The sequence below is a fragment of the Callorhinchus milii genome, unplaced genomic scaffold, assembly GCF_018977255.1.
Source record: "Callorhinchus milii isolate IMCB2004 unplaced genomic scaffold, IMCB_Cmil_1.0 Scaffold6, whole genome shotgun sequence".
In the NCBI taxonomy this organism is placed as follows: Eukaryota; Metazoa; Chordata; class Chondrichthyes; order Chimaeriformes; family Callorhinchidae; genus Callorhinchus; species Callorhinchus milii.
Window position 1 is genome coordinate 23,541,376 of NW_024704747.1, and position 26,148 is coordinate 23,567,523.

General features: G+C 38.5%; 1 protein-coding gene across 1 annotated transcript in view; it reads right to left on the reverse strand.

Moving 5' to 3' along the window:
• The window catches only part of LOC103176588, a 55,121-nt gene that overhangs the window by 13,450 nt on the left and 15,523 nt on the right, over positions 1 to 26,148 (reverse strand). Inside the window, exon 5 of the mRNA XM_007890220.2 lies at positions 2,531 to 2,607. Coding sequence (XP_007888411.2) covers positions 2,531 to 2,607 — 77 coding nt within the window. The remainder of the gene's footprint in view (positions 1 to 2,530; positions 2,608 to 26,148) is intronic.

The window sequence follows — 26,148 nt, forward strand, 5'->3', positions numbered from 1 at the left end:
TAAATTGCTAATGCCTTATGAGTGCCAGGTAACATAAAACGATAAAACGATGCTGAATGCATTTTCTGTGGTGATGGTTGGAAATTTGATGCAAAAAAAAACTGCATGATTTGTGACAAATTCCGTATCAAAACCGCTGAGGTTATTTACCAGCAATTATACATCGGAACATCATTGTAAATGACAAACTGCATTGTGCTGAAATACTGTGATTCATCTCGACTGCTTGAATATAAAATGAATTCAGGTTGTTATTGTCATTGCATTTCGACATTTGTGCTCTCCCACCCACATTTCAATCTACCGAGTTAATTATATTTGGGGGAATGGCTGGTCAGTAGCTATATTAAGTATTTTTGGCTGATACAGTTTAGTGACTCATTGGAGACTATACGTACTCATTAATACAGCACTTTGTTGTCCATATGATAAGAAGGAAGATTCCTTCTGAGGTCTTTCTGATAAACCAGTGATACATTTAAATTTGATTTGACTTGAATCAGATACCACCGCTTGCTTAATGTGGCATGGAATCAGACTGGCTTCAACGTTTCGGCTTTTCTATATCCCTCCTGAACTTTCCAATATCCCCTTTGCAATTGTTTTGTTTACAGCAACAAAAAAATAAATTGAACGTAAATAAAACCCGAACACAGAACTCATTTTGATTGTGATCTTAAGTTTGACTTGAAAGTTAATCTCTAAGAAATTCTTACAAGTCTTGTGCGCTTATATTTGACCAGGTATTCATAGTGCCAAGGTAGCCCATTACTTAAAGTGTTACGGAACTAGACTGATGTTTATAACTCACATCATGTTTAAAACTCATACTGATGGTATCCATGGAAGTGCCAATGGGCTTGACTTTTCCAACTAAAGAGGACAGTATAAAGCATTAAGATTTAAAATAAGAGTAACAAGGGATTTGAACTGATCCAAACAGCAGATTTTCCCTTCCTCTCATGCTTTATAAGAGTTCTGTTTTCTCAACAAGAAAACAGTGAACTGCAAGGATAAAGGTTGTAACAGGCTCAATTCTTACAATTCACAATGAATTGGGATGTGAAAACAATCATTATTGTTGTTGTTGTTGTCGTCGTGTAGATGAACTAGGAGTTTGGTTGTGTTTCAACTTTTAGCCCATGATTTGGAGATTCTCCAGAAGCTTGTGAACAGCAAGTGTTGAACATTTGTGAGCACCTTTGGTCCAGTCTTAATACAACTACTACTAATAATAAGACTTCTCAAAGCGCCTCACAGAATGCACTGTAAAGTGAATTGAATGTAAATTTTGTGGGCGAAAATTTATATAACAGTATAGGGTTATTGACATTCACTACAGAACACCTCAGCATCAATTGGAAATGTTTAAATTGGAAGATTAATTCTGACCTTCTTATAAACATATATCATAATTATAATGCTTTATTATTTTGCAGCATTTGACTATAGTAATGGTGGCTTGTCTTGCAGGTACTCAGACATCGGTCATGAGGACAAACTTGTGACCTTATTCCCCTGTTTAATGCAACTCTATGATAGGAGCATCGTAAAAAGACCAGGACAAAGACGATGACAGAAGCACCATTCAAAGGCCACGGTAACATCTGTGGGGACAGCAGGCAAGTGGGTGGGGGAAGAGGAGAGGAAATGAGAGGGAACATTTGAGCAGCAGTTGTTTTCCTGAAGTGGTGAATGAGGCAGTAGGGTCGTGCACTACAAAGATGTGTGCTGCATGGATTTCCCAGCAGTAGAGTGGAGCACATGAATTGGTTTCATACTGCAGGCAAAGTTTGCAATTATACAGCAGTGAAAAGATTCCAGAAGGCTCTTATTAACAAAATTAATTCGGAGCAAAATTCTATCCCATTAGTATATCTACCTGGAAGTATTTGACAAGTGCAGTACGCATAAAAAGGAACTAGGTGCAGGGAAAGCAAAGCCCTACAGAAGACTGCTGATTCAAAGTATCTTTCAAATCAAATTTAACATCAATGGTGAAATCTTTATGGAGATCTGATTTGGATGTAAGGCACACCATTTTCGAAGGGTTAATCTATTTTGTTGAGCATCACTGGGTTTGATTTATTTCCTGTCCATAACAAACTTAATTAAGCATACGGCACCTTTTTGTAAAACCTTCATGCACCATTAGAGACATGCCTGCAAAATTATGGGGCTTGTTGAGAGAACAGCTTGGTTCAATGGCTGATTCACAGCTGCACATGAGAAAAAGCACAGCAATTCAAAAAGACCTCTGCAAATATCAAACAGCATCGAATTAATTTGCATTGTGGCTTCTTTGCACGACTGGAATGTAACTGCATATCAATCATCATGACAATAAAGGAATTTACAATGATATAACTGAGCAATTAGCACATCAAAGCTGACAAACAGCTGCGACCTAATTTGTGTAGCAATTAAGCGCAGCACAGCTAAATATAAAAAATTTGCACGTGAAACCAAACTTTTGATGTGCACTGCCGAGACGCATTCCACAGCACAGAACGTTGAGCACAAGTTCTACCTTGATTTTCATCTGTTTGTATTTGTTCCGGCCTCGTTCTGAACGTCGCTGCACTCTGCTGCTGCTTCGTCAGCAATCTATTTTGCCAAATCATATGTTATTCATTTTGCTTCTCAGCCACCCCTTTAAACAGTAAACCGACTTAATTTACGGACTGGATTCTGGCACACATTTGAAAAGTATGAGCCCTGAAGGGGAAATGCAGACCTAGAAATGGAATTTGCTCTTATCAGATATAAGTAATCTGTCAAAATTCCTGTTGAAATAAATATCATGTAAATCATAGTCCTTGTATTTGACATAGCACCTTATCATGTGTTCAAAACATCTCAAAGTACTTCACAGTATTTTCATTGTAGCAGGTCATTTGTGCTCCACAGTATCCCATAAACAACCACTAATTGAGCGAGAGTATTATTGGCCAGGACGCTGGGAGAAACTCAATCATCTTTCAAATAGTGCCATGCGATCTTTAAAGTGAAAACACCTATGTACGTTCTTATCACAGCATAAATATTTCACCTTTAGAGTTTTTTTTACAATATCTGAACAGCTATTTGTTTTATAAAGATTCGCAAAATCAGAATAGGCTAATTCTCCTACTTTTTCTAGACAATTGATCAGTGATGATCCTGGAATCAATCTGCATTGCACAATAGAGTACAAGGAACTATTGAACACATTTAATTGAATTATTAGAATGAATATCCACATAAATAAAACAATCTGAATGCAAAGTCCATTGAGGGGTAATTTATATTTCACCAATAGTGCTGGTCGAAACTTACACACAATTTCACCACACATAGTGATCCTGTTTAGGATATGAATCATATCCTATCGATCTTCATATCCTTTATTCTTCTTCAATCAGCATCTCTCCACAATACTACGCCTGTGCCAGGACTGCAAATGTAGGTGTATATCAGTGGAGTTGACACAGTTGATATGCTTTTGATTTAGTGGCTCTGGGCTGGAATTCGAACACTATAATCATTGCTGTTAAGTTGTAAGCACATTCCCTTTTTAACAAGGACATCTCTCTATTTTTATGCTTTGTTGTGTCCCTGTGGTTTTATAGTTATCAACAGCTAATTCTCACTAATGTGGTAATACTAAACCAATCCCACAAAATGTCTTTCACTTCTATTCAGAGGATTGGATTCCTATCCCGGATCACAGAACCAAAATAGGAAACGTACAGGAACCAGAACAGGAAGAGGAAACAACAAGTGTGCAAGCTCAGTCCTTTCTACAATCCCACTCTTTAGTATTAAACAATGGACCTATTTATATGGTACAACTGGATTAGGAAATTACTCTTTTCCACTGCATCAGAATTATATTAAAAAAGATCTGATTGAATAATGACCATGTTTTGATGTAAAGCTAATCAATTCAAAATCCACACGTGTTCTGAACTTTAAGCGCCAGAATTATTCCCGAAAACATTTTACTGTTAGATTTGTAATGAAATGATACAAAACAAATTGAAATGGTTTTACAAGTGCGTCCAGAGATCCAGAATTATTTCTGTTCTTCAACTAAGTGTTACAAGTTGGAAAATTTGTTGCACGTTACAGGTTTCCTTGCAAAAGGTTTAACCTCATCAGAATCCAAATAGAAAGTTTGTAATAACAATCCTTGTATTTGATACAACACAAAAAATACAAAAATTGCTTTTGTACAAAGCCTTTCACATTGGGAGGACATCCCAAGGCCCTGGACAGTCAGGGATTTGGACCTCAAAAGCAATTCACAGTTTTCTGTGAAGTGTAGTGACTATGCATAGCAATACACATAGCAATATCTCACAAGTGACCGACTAGTTGGAGGATTGTTGGCCAGGATACCAGAAGTTACTTTTCTTTTTGAATAGTGGCTTGGACAGACAGACAGGAATCAGTTTAATGTCTCATCCAAAGGATGGTACCTCCAGCTCCACAAAGATCCCCAAATACTGCACTGGAAAGTCAGCCTAGCCCATGTGCTCAAAGCCTCCAACTCGAAACTTGAACCACAATCTTCTGACCTACAGTTGAGAATACGACTTGTTAACCCAAGATGCGTCTTGTACAAACTGCTAGAAAAACATAACTTCAGTCTTTATCACCATTAACTTGAACTTCAGAGTTGGATTAAACTTGCTGCTGATGTCAACTACAGTGCAAATTTCAATTTAGATCAAATTGTCAGTCACCAATAAAAGACTAAAAGTAGCCTCGCCAATCAAACTGTAAGTTCTGTGATCTTGATCAAACGATATGTGAAGACCAGCAACGCGTTTGCTTTGACTCAAAACTAATTTCAGAAGTCTGTCAATTCACACTGTCTTCTGCTACAGGCCACCAGAGATTTGGTGGTTAACAAGATGGTCGGGTGTATTGACACAGAAAAACAAGGAAAAACATTTTGGTTTGAAAAATTCCGAAACCTTGTCAACTGAAGGAGGGAACTAGATGTTCTGGGAACTGACAAGAGTGCAACTCAAAATTGATAGGAGAAATCTTTAGCACCTACAAGCAAACAAACATGAGGGATCAAGCAAATTCAAGAGAGAATCAAAAGGTCTTAAGCATAGAGGGACGTTCGACTTGCAAAGGGTTGAAATATGTATAAATCGAAGCATAGAAATCCAAAACAAATGAGCCCAAGAACTCTAATGTGAGGCTTGAACCTACAACCTTCTGTCATGAGATGAAATGTCTTCAACTGAGACAAGCTGACAAGAGCTGTGAGAAGCTACCCTGCGTGGAGGGCGCTATATAAGTGCAAGTTGTTGTTGTTGACACCATCTGATACTATTACTCAAGGTTATAATTATACCATTTTGTGGAAGCAACAAAGAAAAGTTGGAAGCCACTGAAGTTTATAAAATTCACATTTATAAATCCCTGGAGCTGTTTATGTGTGTAAATTATTACACACCATCAGTTTCCTCCTTTCACATTGAGTTACGGTAAACTGTCATCTCTTATAGCTTGTCCCTCCTGATCTGTTGAATATTTCAAGATTCCACTGTGTGTAATGATTGTGCTATGAATGGAAAAACAACGTGAATTTTAACGACAGAACAAATCTGAAAATATAATTTATTCCTTTATTGCAGCAGCAGAATTTTTTTTTAACGATCTTAGCAACTAGATGGCTATGAATGGTGTGGATGTGTACAGAATGAAAGGCAGCTCTAAGTTCTGATTTTACATTCGACAGATAGCTTCAAATAACTGTGACCATTGAATTATCTCCAAAAGATAATGCAGCAGACAAAACTGCAACTCCCTCCGCTGGAGACCTCTATTAACGATTCAACTTAGTGTATTGCAAATAATTGCTATAGTTTCAGTCAGTGCATGGACAAGTAAATATTCCTGTGTCTGCGTTGAATCATTTATAATAATCAAGCCCACAAGGACACTACAACAGATATTCTATCAGATCTCGTTTTGCTTTGTGCCAGAGTTGCACTGTCATGAAGGTGAAATCTTGGCGTCCTGGAAGAATGCTCTCAAGCTTGTTCAAAATTCGGAGAACACAAATACCTCTGATTAAGAACCAGGACCTCTCCAACGGTGATCTGTTGCGGCTTCAATTTTCAAGCAAGACTGAGAATCATTACATATGGGTGTCAATTTTTTGAGATGTGCAGGAGATTTAGACTTCCCTAAATGGGTAATCAGATTTTATTTCTACGGCATTAGGAAATGGAAATGATGCCTTACATCTTTGAAAACTTTACAATAGCCATCTCCAGTGTCAAGAGAACATTGCAGAATGGGTTCTAAAATGCAGCAATTTCTAATGAGATCCCTTAACAATAAAACCAGAAGTACTTCACTCAGACCCATGGGACCTCCATTCCACCACGATCTTTTTCACAGCGGAGTTCCCAAAAGTTGCTGCGATGTTCTTCACGTTTCTGGAAGGTATCCCCACTTGGGTTCCTTATAAATGAAATCTGATAGGAATTAGCACAAACTGGTCCCCAACAGTAGGTGATACAGTTAATGACGTGCAGTGTATGTGAGCTGTACAGATTGAATATTCTTCTGCTAGCTGCTGAAGTAATGTATTTGCATCTTCTGATTTGCTTTAGCAGAGGAAGAGGCACTTTGAGTTCTATACTATTGATAATTTAGGCAAATAATATGAGATGAGTCTGTTTCAGGGAAAGAGTGAACATTAGCTGCAGTGTTTAGTTACAAGTATTGGCTTAATTGTTATTTTTTCTTAAAATCACTTAAAGACTTTCTTTTAATATTACGAGGCAGCCCCAATGGTAGTAGAGACTAGTAGCTCACTGGTTCGAATCCTAGTTTGTGCTGAGTTTATTAGTTTCAGCCAGGGTTGCAAGGGGAGGTTAAATTGTACATGGACTTAACAATAATAATAATAATCCTTGCAGTTGATATAGCGCCTTATCACATCTTCGAGACGTCTCAAAGCATTTCACAGAATATACTGTAAAGTGAATCGACTGTATATTTTGTGGGCAAAACGCAGCAGCCAAAACAGCCAAACAGTCTTGGATTGAGTGACCAATCTATTACTGTAGAATTGCACCTAAACACATTTAAATTCATTTAGAACCGACACTGGGAGACTATTCAGAGACTGAAATAACAATTTTAATATTATATGACATAATATCCCAACAGTGATTTGCCAAAAACACAGACGAGTAAAAAAATCACACTTTTACTGCTTTTAAAAAACTTGGGCTTTGTGTCAATGTGAGTGCTCCCAGTGCAGGGAACAGTTTCACTTTCACCCAGTGACAGAAAAGAAGTCTGGTTTAACCAGTGCAGAAACTGTCATCCATTACCTTAGAATATGTCCCAGTCAGAATCTCAGAGAAGCACTGTCCTGCCAGCAGGACCTTTTCCATTTTCCACCCTAGGGCTCAGCGCTCGGAATGAGATTATGATCAGCAAACCTCATTTCAATTAAGACAAAAAGTCATCAGAGGAAGAGACAAGGCTGTAATGCTAACTGCCTGGCCTAGATTCAAAACCAGGACTCTGTGGAGAGAAGAGGAAAGATTGTTTTCCAGCACACCACCTAGTCTCCTGAAAGAACAGTTTTAATGAGCAATGACTGCTCCTGATTAATATCACGAAAGGCTGCAATGGCTTGACATCAATGACTTAGTCAGAGAAGAGCTGCAGAAATCCTTTTTTTTTAAATGAGTGTTAAGTTAGTTCAGTCTTTTCCCAGTTTCACAATGATCTTATAATAGTAATAATGATAATAATCCTTGCATTTGATACAGCGCCTTATCACATCTTCTAATATACAGAATATACTGTAAAGTGAATTGACTGTATATTTGTGGTTGAAACGCGACAGGCAATTGCGCACAGCAGTGTCCCACAAACAGTCGTGGATCGAGTGACCAAATTATTATTGTTTTTTTAAGGATTATTATCCCGGAAAAGCAACTAACAACCGGGTTCCTACATACTGCCAGGTAAACAGAGGCATGTGAAGTAAGGAAACTTGCCTAGCATTTCGCCCTGCCAGGAATAAAACCCAGGTCTCTCGCTCGCAAGGCGAGTGCTCTAACCACTGAGCTACAATAGTGAAGAAAATATTTACTATATGACATTTTAAGCAAATCAAAGTGGAATATAAGGCTTGGATTGGATGAACCCACTTTTAGACTAAACTTTCAGAAGATATTCTGTGCTTGGATCTCACTTGGTGGTGTTAAGGGTTAGTTATATTTGTTGTGTGTATTACGTGATTTGTTGTATGATTCTGGAGGATGGATCAGTGCTCCGAGACTCTCTCCTGGGTGAGGGGCAATATATAAATGCAAGTTGTTGTTGTAAAAAAATCTGATCAGTTTTCCTGCGTCTAGTTCTGTGGTCTTCATATGACTGCTGCTCCCATCAGCACGTACACAGTTCAAAAGCCATTCTCACTTCTGGATGTGATTGGATTGTATAATGGGAGTCTTCTTCAAACAGATAGTTAAAAGACTGACAGGAAAACTCCTGTTAGTCTTGGCAGATAGTGAAATGTAAACAGGAATGAAAGCTAATTGGGAGAACTTAGAAAATGGTGTTCCTCTGCCGCACTGATTGGATAGGAGGTAAGTCAGAGTTCATCGGTCAGGAGAGCCTCACCCATGGAAATGAAGCCATAGATTTATTCAGTGGGCTGAGTCACTTCAGAAATAATTACGCAATTTATTATCCTTGAAGCTCACGTGATGCTTGAGGCTTTGCACAGAGGATCTCTGGAGGATGGGTCAAAGGTTACAGCCAATAATCCAACAAAGTCATCATCTATGTTATTCACACATAAAAAAAGGATTGGTTCAATTTGCTGTGTGTTTTGGCTGTTTAAATAAAATTATGGAACTACTCTTCTATCTCAGAGTTTGAAACAAAAACAGAAATGAAGTGCTGTATCTCCACATATGACTCACTAATGCTGATAATTCTATCATTTCAACCCACACGATCAATATCTACCTTGATGAAGCCTACTAATAGTCACTCAAATCCATTCTAAGTGTCTTATTTTGAAGATACAGTCAACCGAGATATTCTGCTCTGTCCCTTTGTCGTGTTCTGGGGGTCTGTGAAGGGTTATGCCATTGCAGTGCCGGTGTTGTTGACTGTTCTTTGATCCCAAAGATTTCTGAAGATATTTGTGATTTATTTCCTGTGAGCACACTCGTGGTTCAAACTGTGAGGCACGTGAAGCTTGCATGTGATTTCCCTGTTATGTGCAGCTGCTTGTTGTTGGAAGTGGCTCTCAGTGCTGCTCCCATCACATCCATTCATTTTGGCAGTGTTCTCCGCCCAAGCCATAACACGTAAATAACATTGAACACCACCTTCATTTTGCATGTACCACCAAGTCGATTATATCTAACCCTACAGCTGCATGCTGCAGTTTAATATATCCTTGAAGCATTTCCTCTCTCCATCTCTCAAACATTTGCCAAGTCTGATCTCACTATAAAGAACCTGGAGGTACTGACAAGAAATGGGTATGGCAGCCAGATATTGTGTCCATCTGGATTCAGATTTGTAAAAAGAGCTGAAGCTGCCTTTGCGTCTTTGACACTGAACGTATTACATTCCACATCAACTATATTTGCATTGACAGCTTCAAATACACAGGAGGCCAAGTCAGAGTCCATAGAAAGACTATGCAGTTTTCTATAGTACATATTTGTAAGGGCTTTTATTAAAGACACCTCAACATCTGATAATAGCTTCTCTGGCTCTTTCCAAGGTACCGAGACTGCACAATTTTCCAATGATCAAGAATGTCTTCAGAACTGGTAGTCACTTCATCTATGGAGATGCTGCTGGCAATTCAATGTGACCTGTTCTTTCTAAAGGTATACTGATCTTTACAGGTTCATGAATATCTATGACTATTGTGTGACCCTGTGATACTTAGAAAAGCATAAGCCTCAGTAATGCACTCTGATGATCAGACATTACACGCGTGACAGTAAACAATCATAATCCCGTTGACTCTATTTTATTAATGTGATCATAAAGCACAGTAAGCACTGGAAAAGCACAACACTAATAAAAATGAGATGTACAGAATCCGGTGGATAAGATCTTACGCCCTCCGCGCCAATCTCCCCTCCACTACCATCCATAAAATTCAGGTCATACAAAACTCCACCGCCCGCATTCTCACCCGCACCAAACTCCGCTCCCCGATCACCCCAGTCCTTGCCAGACTGCACTGGCTGCCTGTCCCAGAAAGGATTGACTTCAAGATTCTCACCCTTGTCTTCAAATCCCTCCACTCCTCTGCACCCCTCGACCTCTCTGACCTCCTCTCTCCTCAGCACAGTGCCCGTTGCCTTCATTCCACTGGGTCTGGCCTCCTGCTTGTCCCCAGAGTCCTCTGCTCCACCCTCGGCGGCCGTGCCTTCAGCCGCTACGCCCCAAGGTTCTGGAACTCCCTTCCTCTCTCCCTTCGCCCCGCCCCCTCTCTTCCTATTTTCAGGTCTCGGCTGAAGACCTTTCTTTTCGACCGCGCCTTTGGTCATCTTCCCCCCCACTCCCCCGGCTCGGTCCCGGGATCCATTATTGTGAAGCGCTCTGAGACGCCGTCCGGCGTGGAGGGCGCTATATAAATCCAAGTTGTTGTGGTTGAAGTTGTTGTTGTTGTATCTTTGGCGTGTTGTAATAAGAGGTACGATTAAGAAGCAACTGTTTTACAGAACTTAGGAGAAAGATTATTGAGGACCACAAGAATGCAACTTATTGTCATTAACAGCAGTTACGACATCTGGCATCTGGTATCTGGTAGAAATAATCATCACCTACAAAATACGCAAGGTGCTGTAAATTACAGTTAATGTACTCTTTACAGTAAAATCCTCTACGTGCTTTGAGATGTCTTCCTGACAGGGCAAGTGCTTTATCAAATGCAAGGAATATTATTATTCTTTTACTGCTACATTAATTTTCATTGCTGTAATAAATGCTGTGCCTTTTAAGAAATGGATAAACATCACTTGGATTGATCAAGCTGTGGAAACCAGGGCAATTCTTTTTAACCGTTGCCTCCTCTGATTGCATCAAGCTCCCTAACAACAGGTTCCAAGTCCAAGTTCACTGTCTTTATGAGTTGATCCCAGTCTCAAATAATCATCCATTCTGCAAACAGACATATCCATTTCCCCAACAGTCACTCTTGTTAGTTTCCTTCACAGAGACTGATAACAATTTTGAACCAAATGTAGTCTGAAGACCCTTTGATTCTTATCATGATAACGAATTGCTAAATTATTAAGTTACTTTTACTGAAAGGGAAATTCAGTAAAAGGGCTTCACAGGTTATTCTATAAAGTGTAGTGACAATGTTTTTATTATGGGCGATCCTTCTTATCCAGAGACAAGAGAGCTGTTAAGTGAGCCAAACTGACATACAATATGGATTCACACTTTACTCATCTCCGTGAAACATGTTAAAAAGCTTGTTGATTGTCAGTTCAGACCAAAGACAAAGAGGTGAGTCGTATTATTGATTGAGCACCATAAGCACTGTGGATAAAACCTCTGTTTATACTCTGCAGATTATCGATGATTCACTACAAGGTCCTTCGAACCATATTTTCATTTCATTCATTGACTTGTTTCCTAAAACTTCCAGGATCGCAGTCACTGAGCCAGGAACCAACCGATTGAAATGGTAAAAACAAACTATCGAATTGATGTTGATTTGTCCATTAGCATTCACTGTTGATGCATGTTCTTGTCAATTTATTTTTATTGAACACAAATAAAAAAATGGACTCCAGCCAACATCTGATAGAAAGCTCATTCAGTTTGTTATTAAAAAGCCACCAACAATTAATCAATTTCTTCACAACTTGTGTCCTTAAAAGATTTTAAGCTAAATCGCATTTGTCAAATGATTTACCTCTTCTTTCCAAACTATGTGAGTTATCTGTGCCAAGGAGGCAGTCTTCTCAGTGGATAAAATAAAGGCAACATATCATGCATTAACTCAGTGACAGCAAATCAACTTGGTTTATTCTTAATTTTTTAATCATATTGACACAAAGCTACCTTCATTTACATGATCGTCTCACTGAATCACTATTCCCCTTATGAGCAGTTCACATCTATTCTCAGTTTCAAGCTGCCTCCGAGGGATTTAAGTATTGAACCATGATTCACGGGCTTGACAGATTATACTACTACGGTCTGGCAGATTATCTGTTTGTTCTCAAACACTGGCAGTCCTTCTCAAGCGTATAAGCAACGTGCTACGAAATATTCTAAATTCAACAGGAATTAATGTTAAAAACTTGGCCTATCAATCATTAATTACACACAGATGGTAGTTCCCATCAACATTACAGCAATCTTCAAATATTTAAGATGATTTACAGGCATTAAATGCTGGTTAAAAGTCCACAATTACTTGCCACTTGGGGGTTATGGAAAAATTTATGATGTGTCCTATTTGTGAACACCTTCATTGACTATGTAATCTGCAGCATTACAGGTAATAAAACTGAATGTTAAATTCCAACCATAAATTTCTATCTCACTTTTTCCCTTCCTTTTGACTATGGGAGCCAGAAACGACAAATGAATAGCTCATATGCTCTAAAAACAGAAATCGCGGTGAACACTTAGCAGGTCAGGCAGCATCTATTGAGAGAGGAAAGTGAGTTAACATTTATTTTGATGACCTGACAATAGGTTAACTAACTTTCCTCTCTCATAGATACTGCCTGACCTGCTGAATGTTCCCAGAGGCTTCTGTTATTATTTCAGATTTCCAGCATCTGCAGTATTTTGCCTTTAGCTCGTATGCTCCATTTGACAACTAGTGCTTGATGAGGACACTGGATGGAGAAAGATTTTATTTCCATTACATAAATATATCTCTCACGTTAGTAGAGATAACCATCACCAACTAATGAAAATTACAGTATGTTTTGTGCCTAATATTAACAGTGGTGATAGTGGTGGCTGTCATTTGCCATGCCATGTTAATCCTTAGGTTTAAGTAATAGGAGCAGGGAACTCTTATTCTCTGACCGGACAATATTATTTTACCAGATCAGCAATTCTTACTGTAGTCACCAGTCGGTTAGTGTCACAAAGCCTCTTCAAGTGTGCACAAAGTCATTCATTCTCTTTGTCCACATTTGCTGTGTTCCGAGACACAAATAATAATAAATGCTTTCAACACCGAACAATAAATCAGTCAATTGTTAGAATTAAACTCAAGAAAAATTAAAAAAAATAAGGATGTAGAAAAACCATCAGTCTCCAAATCCCTTTTCCTGGCATTCATTGTCACACATTGGAGTGGTTAATTCAGTCTCCGTAGGGAATATTTGACTCACAGGCCAAGTCTCTTAGCTGATGCAGTAGAAGTTCTACAGAGATTTGTTTTTTTTATATATCAGGAAAGTCTGTGCTTAACAAGAGTTGCACCTTTGGGGGTAAACTTCCTTCCTAAAAGTAACAGTAAAGAGAATCCTACTGCATATTTATTTATAATAAATGTTGACTATGCTTTTCAAACTTAGCTAAAATGTGGTAAGTTAGAACAATTGTAGCTACCCAGTGACAAATACACTCTTTTCTATAACTGATCTTTTTTAGCAGTCACTATTAAAACGTTCCCAAGCACAATATATTTAACCCATCTTTAACAGTGTTTTTTTTGATGGAGTGATAGCGGGTGCCAAACTTACCCATTACTACAGTCAAATATATAGCAGTAAGTAAAAGCGACACAAAATCTATTCAAATATCACCTTTATAGTTGCTAACACCTTGAGAGATTGATTACAATGCTTCAGATAAAGATTCTACTTCTAAAGCACTTTAAACTATCTCTATAGACTCAACTCTCTATTCGGATTTGCGATGCTCCCTCTGGCAACTTGCCTGCACTTTTGTTTCCTTTTGTGAACTTCATGCACTCATCCAGATGAGGCATGTTCGTGCTGGGAAATGAAACTCTTCCAAATTTTGAGTACCCGGTGCTAGCATCATGCCTGCCAAGATCAGAGAAACGAGGTTAGAAACAGAATAAAGTTACCTCCAAACTGCTTCCAACAATAATGTGTCTGTGCCTACACCTCTGGAGAGGTCCCCTCCCCTACTGTACCAGTATAACCATTTCCCTTTTCCTAAAGGGGAGAGTTGTGCTTCAAACCCAAACACACTGGGAAGAGACTTGTTTTATAAGAGAAGATAGGAAAGTTGCTGAGATTACAATGTGTTTCAGTAAAAATGTTTCAGTGTGGGTAATCAGCTCTGAAGGTACAAATGTTATCTTTTCATTACACTGCACTACAGATGTCCAGGTACATTAGAAAATGAATCATCGCACTGAAATGAAATAAATCTTATAAATACCCGCAGTGTCACCTTTACCTAATTATAATTCAAACCTGGCACCGTTGTTGCTTCTTATGAAATGTTTCAGTATGATAAATGGATTTCAATAATTTTGAAATTCACGAAGCACAAAACTGAACTTTGCAAATTGACAAACCTTTCCCATTTCTGTCTAGAGTGTTTAAACTTTCAAAACTGCTGTCTTTGGACTTTTGAATCTACTTCAAAGATACTACCTATATTACAATATTACCTTTTCGCCCTCTTTTAATAGTTCAACATCATGAGATATTTGCAAACAATGTCACTTTAACCAGAAACTGATGAGAACAAAGTTCAGAGGGAGTATGGTCACATGGAGCAGATATTCCGAATACCAATGAGTCCTTTTCGTCTTTTTTTTTAGCCTTTCAAAAGATTAGTTGAACATACTCTATTTTGTTACTGTTTAAGTGATATTACGGTGGAAATTTGATTTCCACTGGTAGCTTTTCACCCAAGAGTGAGGGATATAGGAACAGGAAGAGGCCACACAGCTCATCTAACCTGAAGGTTCACAATCTAAATCTTTCACTTAAAATGTGTGATTTTTTGCAGCTGGATTTAATCATTTCCTCTGGTATCAGTGGCAAGCGTTCAACTCAACGTCTTGACATTTTCAATGTAATTACCTGCCTGCTCGCCCAGCTGCTTGGTCAGCAAATTAAAAGCCAGGTACAAAACATCAGCAACATGTTAGGCTTCAATGGAGACAGGGCTTCCAAAGTAAATGATTAACCCAGGAGTTAAAAGCAGACATTAAGTGAGACACCCTGATTTCTAAAATACTATTTAATATTTTATACTTTAAAAGTGGCTTTATAAAAATGGGAATCAGTGTGGAAGCTACATTGCCAGGCAGATAAGAATTTCAAGTTGCAGGTGTTGGTTCATACCGTAAAAGACATCCATGGTCTTGCACCATGGAATAATACTTTGGTCACTCAATCCACGACTGTTTGTGGGACACTGCTACTATTGTGCAATTGGCTGCATTGCATTGAGTATTGTATAATTCAAATGAGTATTCTTTGATGTTCAAAAATGAAGCGTTACATTAACACCATTAATTATTAGCAGGCTATAGTTTCTGAATCTGCTTGAACTTTTGTGCCAATGAGAAAAGAGCAGCATCCTGGGCTGCAGTGTCTTTCAATCGTTACTGTGCTGGCAGATTTAATCAGTGAAATAGAACGAGCATAAAATGTGCAGAATTGTATTCTGTGTGAATATCCAGCCTGAAAATATTGTCAAGTGCTTTACTTTTACCCAACAAATCAATCATTTTTGAGAAAATTAACTTTATAAACTCACATTGGGGTTACAGGTTGTTCACAAGAAGATTACAAAGATTGGAGCATGCAAAGAAATGAACCTAAAATAAAAAGTTCACTGCTACTTTTTCTTGGGCTCTGTGAACTGATTATATCGTACAAAATTCAGAAAGCTATTTAAATTGCTATTCTTGGCTATCCAACTGTGACATTATAACAGGGGCATTAATGAAAATGCTTTCTTTTTGACTTTGTTGCAGTTTCCTTTCTTTGATCATTGATAATACTGTACATTGATTTTTCTCAGGATGAATCTTATTATGTGACAAAAAGGTATTGTATGACCGAAGAGAGAAGATACAAATAATGTATTTTTTCAGACAGAAAATTGAGCATTTAGGTGAAGTCAATTATTGATTGTGACTAGGTACAATATGGGATACACAGCCCTGTGTATGCTGAATTTAAAGGGAGGAAACCGTCACCAGAAACACAGAAAATAATAATAATAATCCTTCCGTTCAATATAACACCTAGAATTTTCAAAACATATAACTGCTTCACATAACTTCTGTGTGGTAGCCAATTTACACACAAATGGTTGTGAAATCCAATGCAATGAAGCGATTGAAAAATTTTAGTTAGTCAGGACACCAAAAGAAAATCCCATCTCTTTTTGAATAGTGCTGTGAGATCTTTAACGTCCACCTGAACAGATGGCTTAGGCATCAACTTAACTTCTTCTCTGAAAAACGCTATACCTCAGCACTTGACTACCAGCTCAAAGTGCCGACATGGGGTTTGAACCCACAATCTTCTGATCCGCAGCTGAGAGTTCTACCAACTGGACCAGGCTGGCGAGTTATAGAAAACTTTTATTATGTGTCTGCACATTGTGAAATTCTATAAATACAAATCACGTTTATTGCTGAATCAGAAGTGTTCGATTTGCACCATTTTAGCAGCTCCTGGATTGGCATCCAGCTGAAGTAGCACAGTTCATTATCACCTATTACCTGAGCTAAAAGTAAAGATCAATTCCATTTACAATAACTGTCTGAGCCTCCGTCTGCAGAGATTTGTCACCCGGCTGAGGCAGAGATGCTATCCAAGGGAGTACAGAGGACACATTAATAATTCTGAGCAGGTATAATCAAAGGGTAGTGGGCCTAATGCTTGATCTTTAAAGACCATAACACATAAACCAATATCTAGTATTTTTCTTTCAAAGAGAACTTTAAAGTTGACTTTAGACATGGAAACAACACATACTGTATGTGGAACTTTCAGTAGGTTTGGTTTGGAGACATTTAAGGTTTGGTTTGGAGACATTTATTTTTGCACACTTTCATTGTTTTAATTTTATTTGCTCAACACATGTACCAAATCCATCTCTCTCTCTCTCGCTATTGTTAAAGTTCATCCTTCACCATATGCTGTGAAAGATAATTATTCATGCCTCAGCAAGATAGACTGCTGTATAAAAATCATTTTATGATCTGTAAATTGGATACCTGCAGGTAAGTCGGTTGTTCAAATGATGACATTAAGGTAGAGAATGAAATGAGCAGAAATCACTGCAGATATTCAGGTTCCTGATAGCCTGGAGTGAGTGAACAATCTTTCAGATTCTTGATTCTCTATTAAATATTTTACCTTTTTGATGTTAGATGGATCACTTCAATGGAGGTGAAGTTGCCTTTGTGGAAAGATAGGATCAGTCGGTCGGTCAGTCAATCAGTCAATCAATCAATAATAAATGCTGCAGTAGTAAGCGTAAATGATATAATCATAGAATAATAGAAATGCACTGTGCAGAAGGAGTCAATTAACCCATTGACAGTCCTGCCCTATCCCTAAAGCCTCTAACTTTCGGATACCTCTCTGGTTCCTTCTTGAAATCCAAAACGGACATCGCCTCAACCACACCATTTGGCAGGGCATTCCACATCCCAACAACTCTCTCAGTGAAAAAAAATCTCCCAAACTGTAAGTATATCTCCCAAATATTCCCCTAAATAGTAAGCTTATAATATTTACTACCAGCCAAATAATTCTATGCTGCATATGATGTACAGTGAGGAAGACAAATGCTAAACTGAAACCACAGACGGTAACATTCAAGCTGTTCATTCATCAGTTATAAAGTTATGCCACTTGCTGGGTTTGCCTATGTTTAATTATATATATATATATATATATATATATACAGACACATATCAAATAGAGAACAAAGCTCTATTAAAAGAGAGCTGGATTACCTCAAATATTTCAGAGGCTGGTTGATTCAAATACAGGAAGCATAGGTAAATTGATACTGTCATAATGCTATCCTAACATATTAATTTCAGATATCAGTGTATACCTCAGCAGGCAATACATAATACATTTCATCTTTCTGCATTGGAATATTTCTGCATTTTAAATCATATAAAGTTTCAAAAGGGGAGAGAGAAAGAGAGAGGCGACTGCGGTATCTCAGTCTCAGTATAGTTGTAACATGAATAGCAGGCTCAGTATAGATGTAACACTACCACAATTGCTTTTTATACATCCAAGATCACTTTAAAAATGCATTGCTAGTGAACTATTCACTGTGACAGCCAGCTGGAACAGCCAGCTCCAGAAAAAACACTGGCATCTGCAATAGCTTCTTTGAACACTACTCATATAAACCAACAGATTAATAACAGCTAGTCATTTACTATAAGAAATATACATGGTCTTATGAAAAACAATTTCTGAAAGGGAGCAAACAATTTTTTTAATTGTTTTTTGCAACAAATGGGTGTTTTGATCCTCAGCCTTGTCTTCAAATCCCTCCACTCCTCTGCACCCCCGACCTCTCTGACCTCCTTTCTCCTCACAACAGTGCCCGTTGCCTTTGCTCCATTGGGACTGGCCTCCTCCTTCTCCCCCGAGTCCTCTGCTCCACCATCAGTGGCCGTGCATTCAGCCACGATGCCCCGAGGGTCTGGAACTCCTTTCCTCACTCCCTTCGCCTTGCCCCCTCTCTTCACACTTTCAGGTCTCGGCTGAAGACCTTTCTTTTCAACCGCGCCTTTGGTCACCTTCCCCCCCACCCTCCCTCTGGCTCGGGATCCGTTACTCTGAAGCGCTCTGAGATGCCGCCCAGCATGGAGGGCGCTATATTAATCCAAGTTGTTGTTGTTGTTTTAGTTCAGGATAATACATGGAGGTCACAAAAGAACATGAGAGGGACAAGAACTGACAGTTAACTTAAAGCCAAGTCATATAATAAAATACTACAGCTTGGTCCAACTCCAATTCATTTACAGTTATTACAATGTGTAACTTATTGCGTCCATCGTCATTTCACTATGGACCAAAAAAAGATAAAGCAGAATATTTTCTTAATGGGGAGAAATTAAGAACAGTGGAAGAGCAAAGAGATTTGGGTATCCATATCCACAAATCACTAAAAACTAGTTCCTAGGTGAAAAAAGTAATCAAAAAGGCGCAAGAACTGTTGGCTTTTATCTCAAGGGGCTTGGAATACAAAGGGGAAGAAATAATACTTCAGCTGTATAGAACATTAGTCAGACTCCATCTGGAGACTGCATTTGGGCACCACACCTCAGGAAAGATATATTGGCCTTGGAAGGGGTGCAGGTTAACCAGAATGTTACTAGGACTAAAGGGGTTAAGTTACGAGGAAAGGCTGCGTAAACTTGGATTGTATTCCCTTGAGTTTAGAAGGTTGAGGGGTGATTTGATTGAGATGTTTAAGATGATAAAGGGATTCGATAGGATAGATACAGAGAAGCTATTTCCTCCAGTGGAGGAATCCAAAACAAGGGAGCATCGTCTTAACATTAGGACCAGACCATTTAAGAGTGAAATCAGGAAGCATTTTGTCACTCAAAGGGTGGTAGAAATCTGGAACTCTCTCCCCAAAAAGGCCGTGGATGCTGGATCTATGCACATCTTCAAGAGTGAGGTTGATAGATTTTTGGTAGGTCAGGGTATTAAGGGATATGGGGAGAAAGTGGGAAATTGGAATTGAAAGGATTAGTTGAGGTACGGATCAGCCATTATCTAAATAAATGGCGGAATAGGCTCTAAGGGCTGAATGGCCTCCTCCTGTTCCTATGTTCCTAATGCACATCTATTAATTGACAAGTGATGTTTTGAACATTGAAGTACATTGAGAATTTTCAGTCTAAGGCTTTGGTTGATCTATAGGAATTGAATTAGGATCAAGTTGACTAAATGCAGCCTTTCCTAGTGATGACTAAAATATTCAACTGGGTCTTGCAAAATTATATAGGATTAAATGCATTACGAACATGTAGATTTCTGGCCAAAAGCATTGTTTAAAAATAAAATCAGTGTTTCAGAGCTGTCATTATGTTCTTTGTTGTGGTTGAAGCACTGCTGAATATAGCAATTACTGTAGATATTAGGACAGGAATAAAGCGATAGATTTCAGCAGTGGGAAATACTACAGCTCACTGGTCACGACAGTGATGTTAAACGATTGCAAAATAGCAAGTGTGAGTTCAGTTTTTTATTCCAAACCTAGGCCACACTGTAATGCTAGGTTGTCAGCCTGATATCCAGAATAGAAAATACTGGTGTTCAATTTAAAGAAAATATTCAACATTAAAGACAATAAATCCACACCAATTGTGTTAATGGAGACCGCAACATGCTTAACAGATTTATTGCAACTCACTATGCTGTAACAGTGCTGCAGGAATAAATTAAGATGATGGAAATCTGACATTCTCAAAATATTTGATAAGATTTCTTAAGGTATCTATCGGGAGGTTTATCGTCAAAAAATCATCGAATCGCTCTATTACCAGCAAACTCCTCTGGAGCCTGATCCCAAGACCCTTCTTGTCATCATGTCCATTTATGACTTTTGATGAACAACTTGAAGTAGTGATTTGGGCTCCAGGTAGTGTGGGTCAACAGGAGCTTGTGAGAAGCAATATCCCCTTGAGGAAACCATGACTGGAAGAATTTGTTTGAGCTGCAACACTTTATATTTTGGCTGGGCCATCACTGTCAGCGCATGACATGAACGATCATAATTCACATCTACTATGATTCTTCCTCAGATGGGAGCACAGTGTGCTAAACGTGAGCAATTACAGGTCTATTACATTTATAAAGGTCATTTTTAAAATGGCAATTTTTAAAATTGCCAGAAACAATTTAGTTACAGTTAAAGGTTGGACAAGACATCTATGTTGTTCAACAGAAACAGCTGTTGGTTTCTGTAGAAACAACCTCAACCAATGTGGCCCAAGAATACCAAATTGTTATCTAGTCGCATGAGTTTTAGCTTTACTCTTGACTGGAGATCAATCAACGTTTCAGTAAAAGCGCTTTGTTTAAATGTATTTACGTGCAGTGGTGCATTCTTGACACTGTCAAAGCCATTTTTTGTATTTAGCGGGGACGATTGGAATACTGGCAGATATTCTCAAAAGCAGGAGAGGTGCTCATGGTATTAGGTTGCCATTGGCCCAGATTTGTTGAGGTTTCATTAAAGGAACAATACAAGTTTTATTGGATTGTCAGGGCAGAAGGAGCATAGAGCACCCTTACTTCTTAGGCTTACATTATCATGATCTCAATACCGGAACCACAGCACACCACCAGGCATTTAATCATTTGTGCTTTCTCACACATATACTTCAGTGCCTCACGGAATCAGGGATCCATTGCATTCCTTTTGTATAGAAGAAACAACAGCAACTTGCATTTATATTGTGTCTCGGGGTGCTTAACGGCAGTATGTCTTGATGCCAAGCCAGAAAGAGAGAGGAGGTGACCAAAGGCACGGTCGAAGAGGAAAGTCTTCAGGTGTGATTTGAAGATGGGCAAAGAGGGAGCAAGATAGAGGGATTAAGGCAAGGGACATAGTGGCTAAAGCATGGCGGCCAATTGTGGAACAGAGGAGACGAAGGACGTGCAGAAGTCCCGAGTCAGCTAAGCAAAGGCGGAAAGGACAGAAGTCACATTTGTTTAGCTCTTTATCACTGTAGAACATCTCAAAACATCACATAGTAATTATTGTCAAGTGTAGTGACTGTTTTTTCTGTGGGGAAAATATTTTCTCCCAATAACCAAATTCTGATGGACTCAATAAGGTTGCATTCAGATCTTCTAATGTTGTGGCTACATTCTAAATGAAATAGCTTTCTGAGTCAGGATTTTACTTGAGTACATCCTCGCGTGTAAAGTGATATTGAAGGTTTACTTTGACTTGCATATCACATGCTTGACAATAGAAATCCTTTAAACGATCCCTTTAAAGGAGGAATCTCTTTGAATAATCCATATAGCTGCATTGTTGCTTGAGTTAGCATTTCATCTACTGTACTGTCTGATCTCTTTTTAAGAGATGCTGTCGTGCTCATGATGGAGAGCATCATCTCTTGATCGATTCGAGTTGAACGCTCACTTAATGAAAGTGAATGAAAGGGTTGAAGATGATCCATAACTCTCTTCATCATAAAGTGTTAGTCCACATGAGTCAATAATAGGTTTTAATCCATAAGAAGAATTCTATCAAAAGCTTTTATGAGAACTAACATGAGAATAATTCCTTTGCAGTTTGATATTAAATAATGATTCCCCTTTTGGGTGCTGGCATAATTGCCTTTTTCTTTAATTGTTTGGGTATATCATGATGTCCAAAGATGTTAACTTTACTGTAACATATCACTGTCATTTTCAGGAATTTGTCTTTAATGGGACGGTGACATCAAGCAGTGTTGACATTTTTTCGCTGTTCCGTTGCCTTCTTTATCTCAGATAATGAGATTGTTCCATTGTTAAAGGCTGTATCTTTGATAGCTTGTTCAGGATGGGAAGCCATTGTGAAAGAGCAAGTATTTAGCAGTTCAGAAGCAAGAAGCTTTAAATAACAATAGAGTATGTGGCTTTTAATCATACAAGTAGTGAAGGATTTCCACTCAGTTCTGTAATGTGCTTTGAGATGTTATCCTACATGAAAGGCACTCTATAATTGCAAGTTGCTGTATATATAATTATACAGGGACGCACTACATCACTGTATCACTGCTAAATAGGAATTGCATCCAGCACAGATAAAGCTTCTTCCCATCAATGCATTTCATTTGGCTTCCAACTTGTGACCTAGTGAGATCTTGCTAAGCGTCCTTGCATCCTTGAACTCGTCTCAATTGCTATTTCAAGATTTAAAGCAACTTATCACTAGTACCGTGGCTCTTCATCCACTACAGGCTCCAATATAATAATAATAATAATAATAATCCTTGCATTTGATATAGCGCTTTTCACGTCAGGAGGACGTCCCAAAGCGCTTCACAGAACACACTGTAAAGTGAATTGACTGTATATTTGTGGGCGAACGCGGCAGCCAATTGCGCACAGCAATGTCCCACAAACAGTCGTAGATTGAAAATGATCAATTTAATTATTGTTTTTGTTTTTTGGAGGGATTATTATTAGGCGTGTGGAGTAAGGAAACTTGCCCAAGGTTTCGCCCTCTGCCTGGAATTGAACTCAGGTCTCTCACTTGCAAAGCGAGTGCTTTAACCACTGAGCTACAGGACTCCAATATGAGGTTTAAAGAGTAAAAATAAAGCCTAGGATTTATGTAACCCATTGTTAGTATGCAAACCGTAGTAAGAAGCATTCCCTAAATATAATCCTCTCTAAGTTACAGTAACACCTTGGAGTACTATGTATAGTGTATGAGAATATTATTCTAAATACATTTCACATCTATTATTAAGCCTGATGTGATTATTATGGTTCAGATAGGGTAAATAAAAGCTTGCTTTACCATACAATGCTCAGAAGTTCTGTCAGTTTCAGGCCAGTTTCCACATCATCAATTGGTGAACATCCCAGCCTAACAAATGCCATTGGAGAGAACACTGTTCAAGGGTAGATCTGAGTTGCATTGTTAGGACAACTTTGTTACAGCTTACCTCATTTACCTGAAAGAATGTGGAACTGTAACAATGTCTTAAGCAGGAATTACTCCAGTTTTTTGTTCCAACCACTCAAATAATTGTGTTCGGGATCAAGGAAAACTGATCAATGGTGGGCTATGAAAAATAGTATGTAAGTCTTTTGCCTTTTGGTCTATCAGTACTGAAGTGAATGAGAGCTCCGTGAGCATTTGCCTGTTAGTCTCCTTCAGAAAACTCTCAACATGTACCAGCAGGACTGTGAACTCTATGGGGAGAAATTCCATATAAATAATAATAATAAATTGGTCACTTTAATCCACGACTGTTTGTGGGACACTGCTGTGCGCAATTGGCTGCTGTGTTTCGTCCACAAAAAAAATATACAGTCAATTCACTTTACAGTATATTCTGTGAAGTGCTTTGAGGTGTCTCGAAGACATGATAAGGTGGTATATCAAATGCAAGAGTTATTTTTATTATTATTACTATAAATCATGGCAGTTTCAGGGACATTTCTGTGAGCAAATGAGCTGCCACGTTTGTCTACAAAATACACAGTCACTCCACTCTACAGTATATCCTGTGAAATGCTTTGAGACATCCTCCAGTCATGTAAAACACTACGCCAAATGTAAGGATTATTGTTATTGTTATTGTATAGCTTTCCAACCATATTTTTCCAAAAGACCAACAATACTCCTATGAAGCTCAGATCTCTAAAATAGGACATCTTCATGCTGTTGGGAATTGTCATCAGTAAGCAGATAAGAGAGAAAGAAATATAGCACCATCAGACAGCTGTAGGCTGTTGTGCAGAGATGAGAGAGAAAGTTTTGGCCTCTCTGTGAAGCATGCTCTGAGTTCTTCATTCTGCTCTCATCCCAGACACCACTTACCCAAGAGATTTTCCAGGTTTCGGTTTAATTGGCCTGTTAAGTTTTGTATCAGAGGCCATAGTAAACCTCTGGCTGTGGGCCTTAGAAATATGTCTGATTCACTCAGGCCTGGAGCTAAAAAGTCTCATTCAGTTTTACAGTTTATCACATCATCTGAAGACATCAACAGAATTACTGGCTGGTAACTCACTCCCAAGTGTCCAATTCTCTATATGTATTTTATTATATCTGTTGGGTTTTATGCACTTAATAAATCAAACTGGGAGTGAACCTGAAGGTTTGATGATTGGAGTTCTCATTATAAAGTTGATAATAATCTGTGTCCCTTAACTGTGTCAGACTAAGTTCAGCTGATCATTAAGGGCAGGGTTCTGGGGCTGAGCTAAAGAAAGGTAATTGTATTCCATTGTAACTCATTAAGTATAATGCCCTATACCCAAATGATCACTAAAATTGACAACTTATATTTTTATTCACCATTAAAATGATAGTACAGTATGATTAAAGTTTCACTGGTGGCTGTGGAAGTGTTGAATGTATGACTCCTGCATCAATGTTATAGCATGGACCATTGCTACTCACTTCTTTCAAATGTAATGCTGATACAGGAGTGTGAAGAGTTGCAACTTTCCCCACATGTAAACTTCTTCTGACACCACAAGTGGTCCAGTTTGACAAGGAATTCAATGGTGCTACATTAAATGGACTAGACTGAAGAAGAAACAAACTAGCAGTGATTTCCCAGGGAGCGGCAGAGGTTTGAACTTGAGGCAAATCCCCACAGTCCACAAAACAGCTGCTTGAGCTAAAGATGGGATGAATAAGGTCAACCATTTCAAACTTTTTAAAAAAAAATACAAATTAATACTAAATAATAGTACAGTAGCAAACTATCACATACTGTATATAATGGTAGTTTCAGGTCAGATGTGCACCTCTTCACCTCCCCTCACACACACACACACACACACATTCTTCAGTTAGTATTCCCATGAAAACAGAGCCAGAAAGGTAATTAAAAATGACATCATGTAAACTCGATAGCCAAGTAATGAACAAGTGCTCAAAACTAAATAACTTTTAATTAGATTTCCCTCAGGATTAGACAAACCCATGTCATCCTAAACAATAAATCTAATAGTTTGACATAAAATAAAAATGTTGTTCTCAGCCTCACAGAACTATCAATTTCCCTTCTGCTGAAATGATTGTTCAGAGAAAAAAATAAAACACAGTGTAGCACCATTACACGTTGGCTTAGCACACCAATTTCTTTCCCATCTCCCCACAGTGCCGAAATTTCCGAAAGCAGTTAGAATGTATGAAAACAAAAACATTTGTGTTTTGCCCTGAGACTTATTCTTTTGATGTGAATGAGGGAATGAGAGCCCCTGAGACGCGTTTTTTTTCTGTTTATAGCCTTTTGCCTTCGTCGCTGGCTGTCCCTGTTTATTTCCTTTTCAAGCCTTCTGCAACATTTTGTGTAATGGTCTCCAGCATCCTGTGTGAGGCCAATGGGTTCAGTTTTATCACAGTTTTCTGTTTCTCTTCCTTCTGCAGAAACTGTCTCGTTCAATGGCTGGTACTGATAAGATGGCC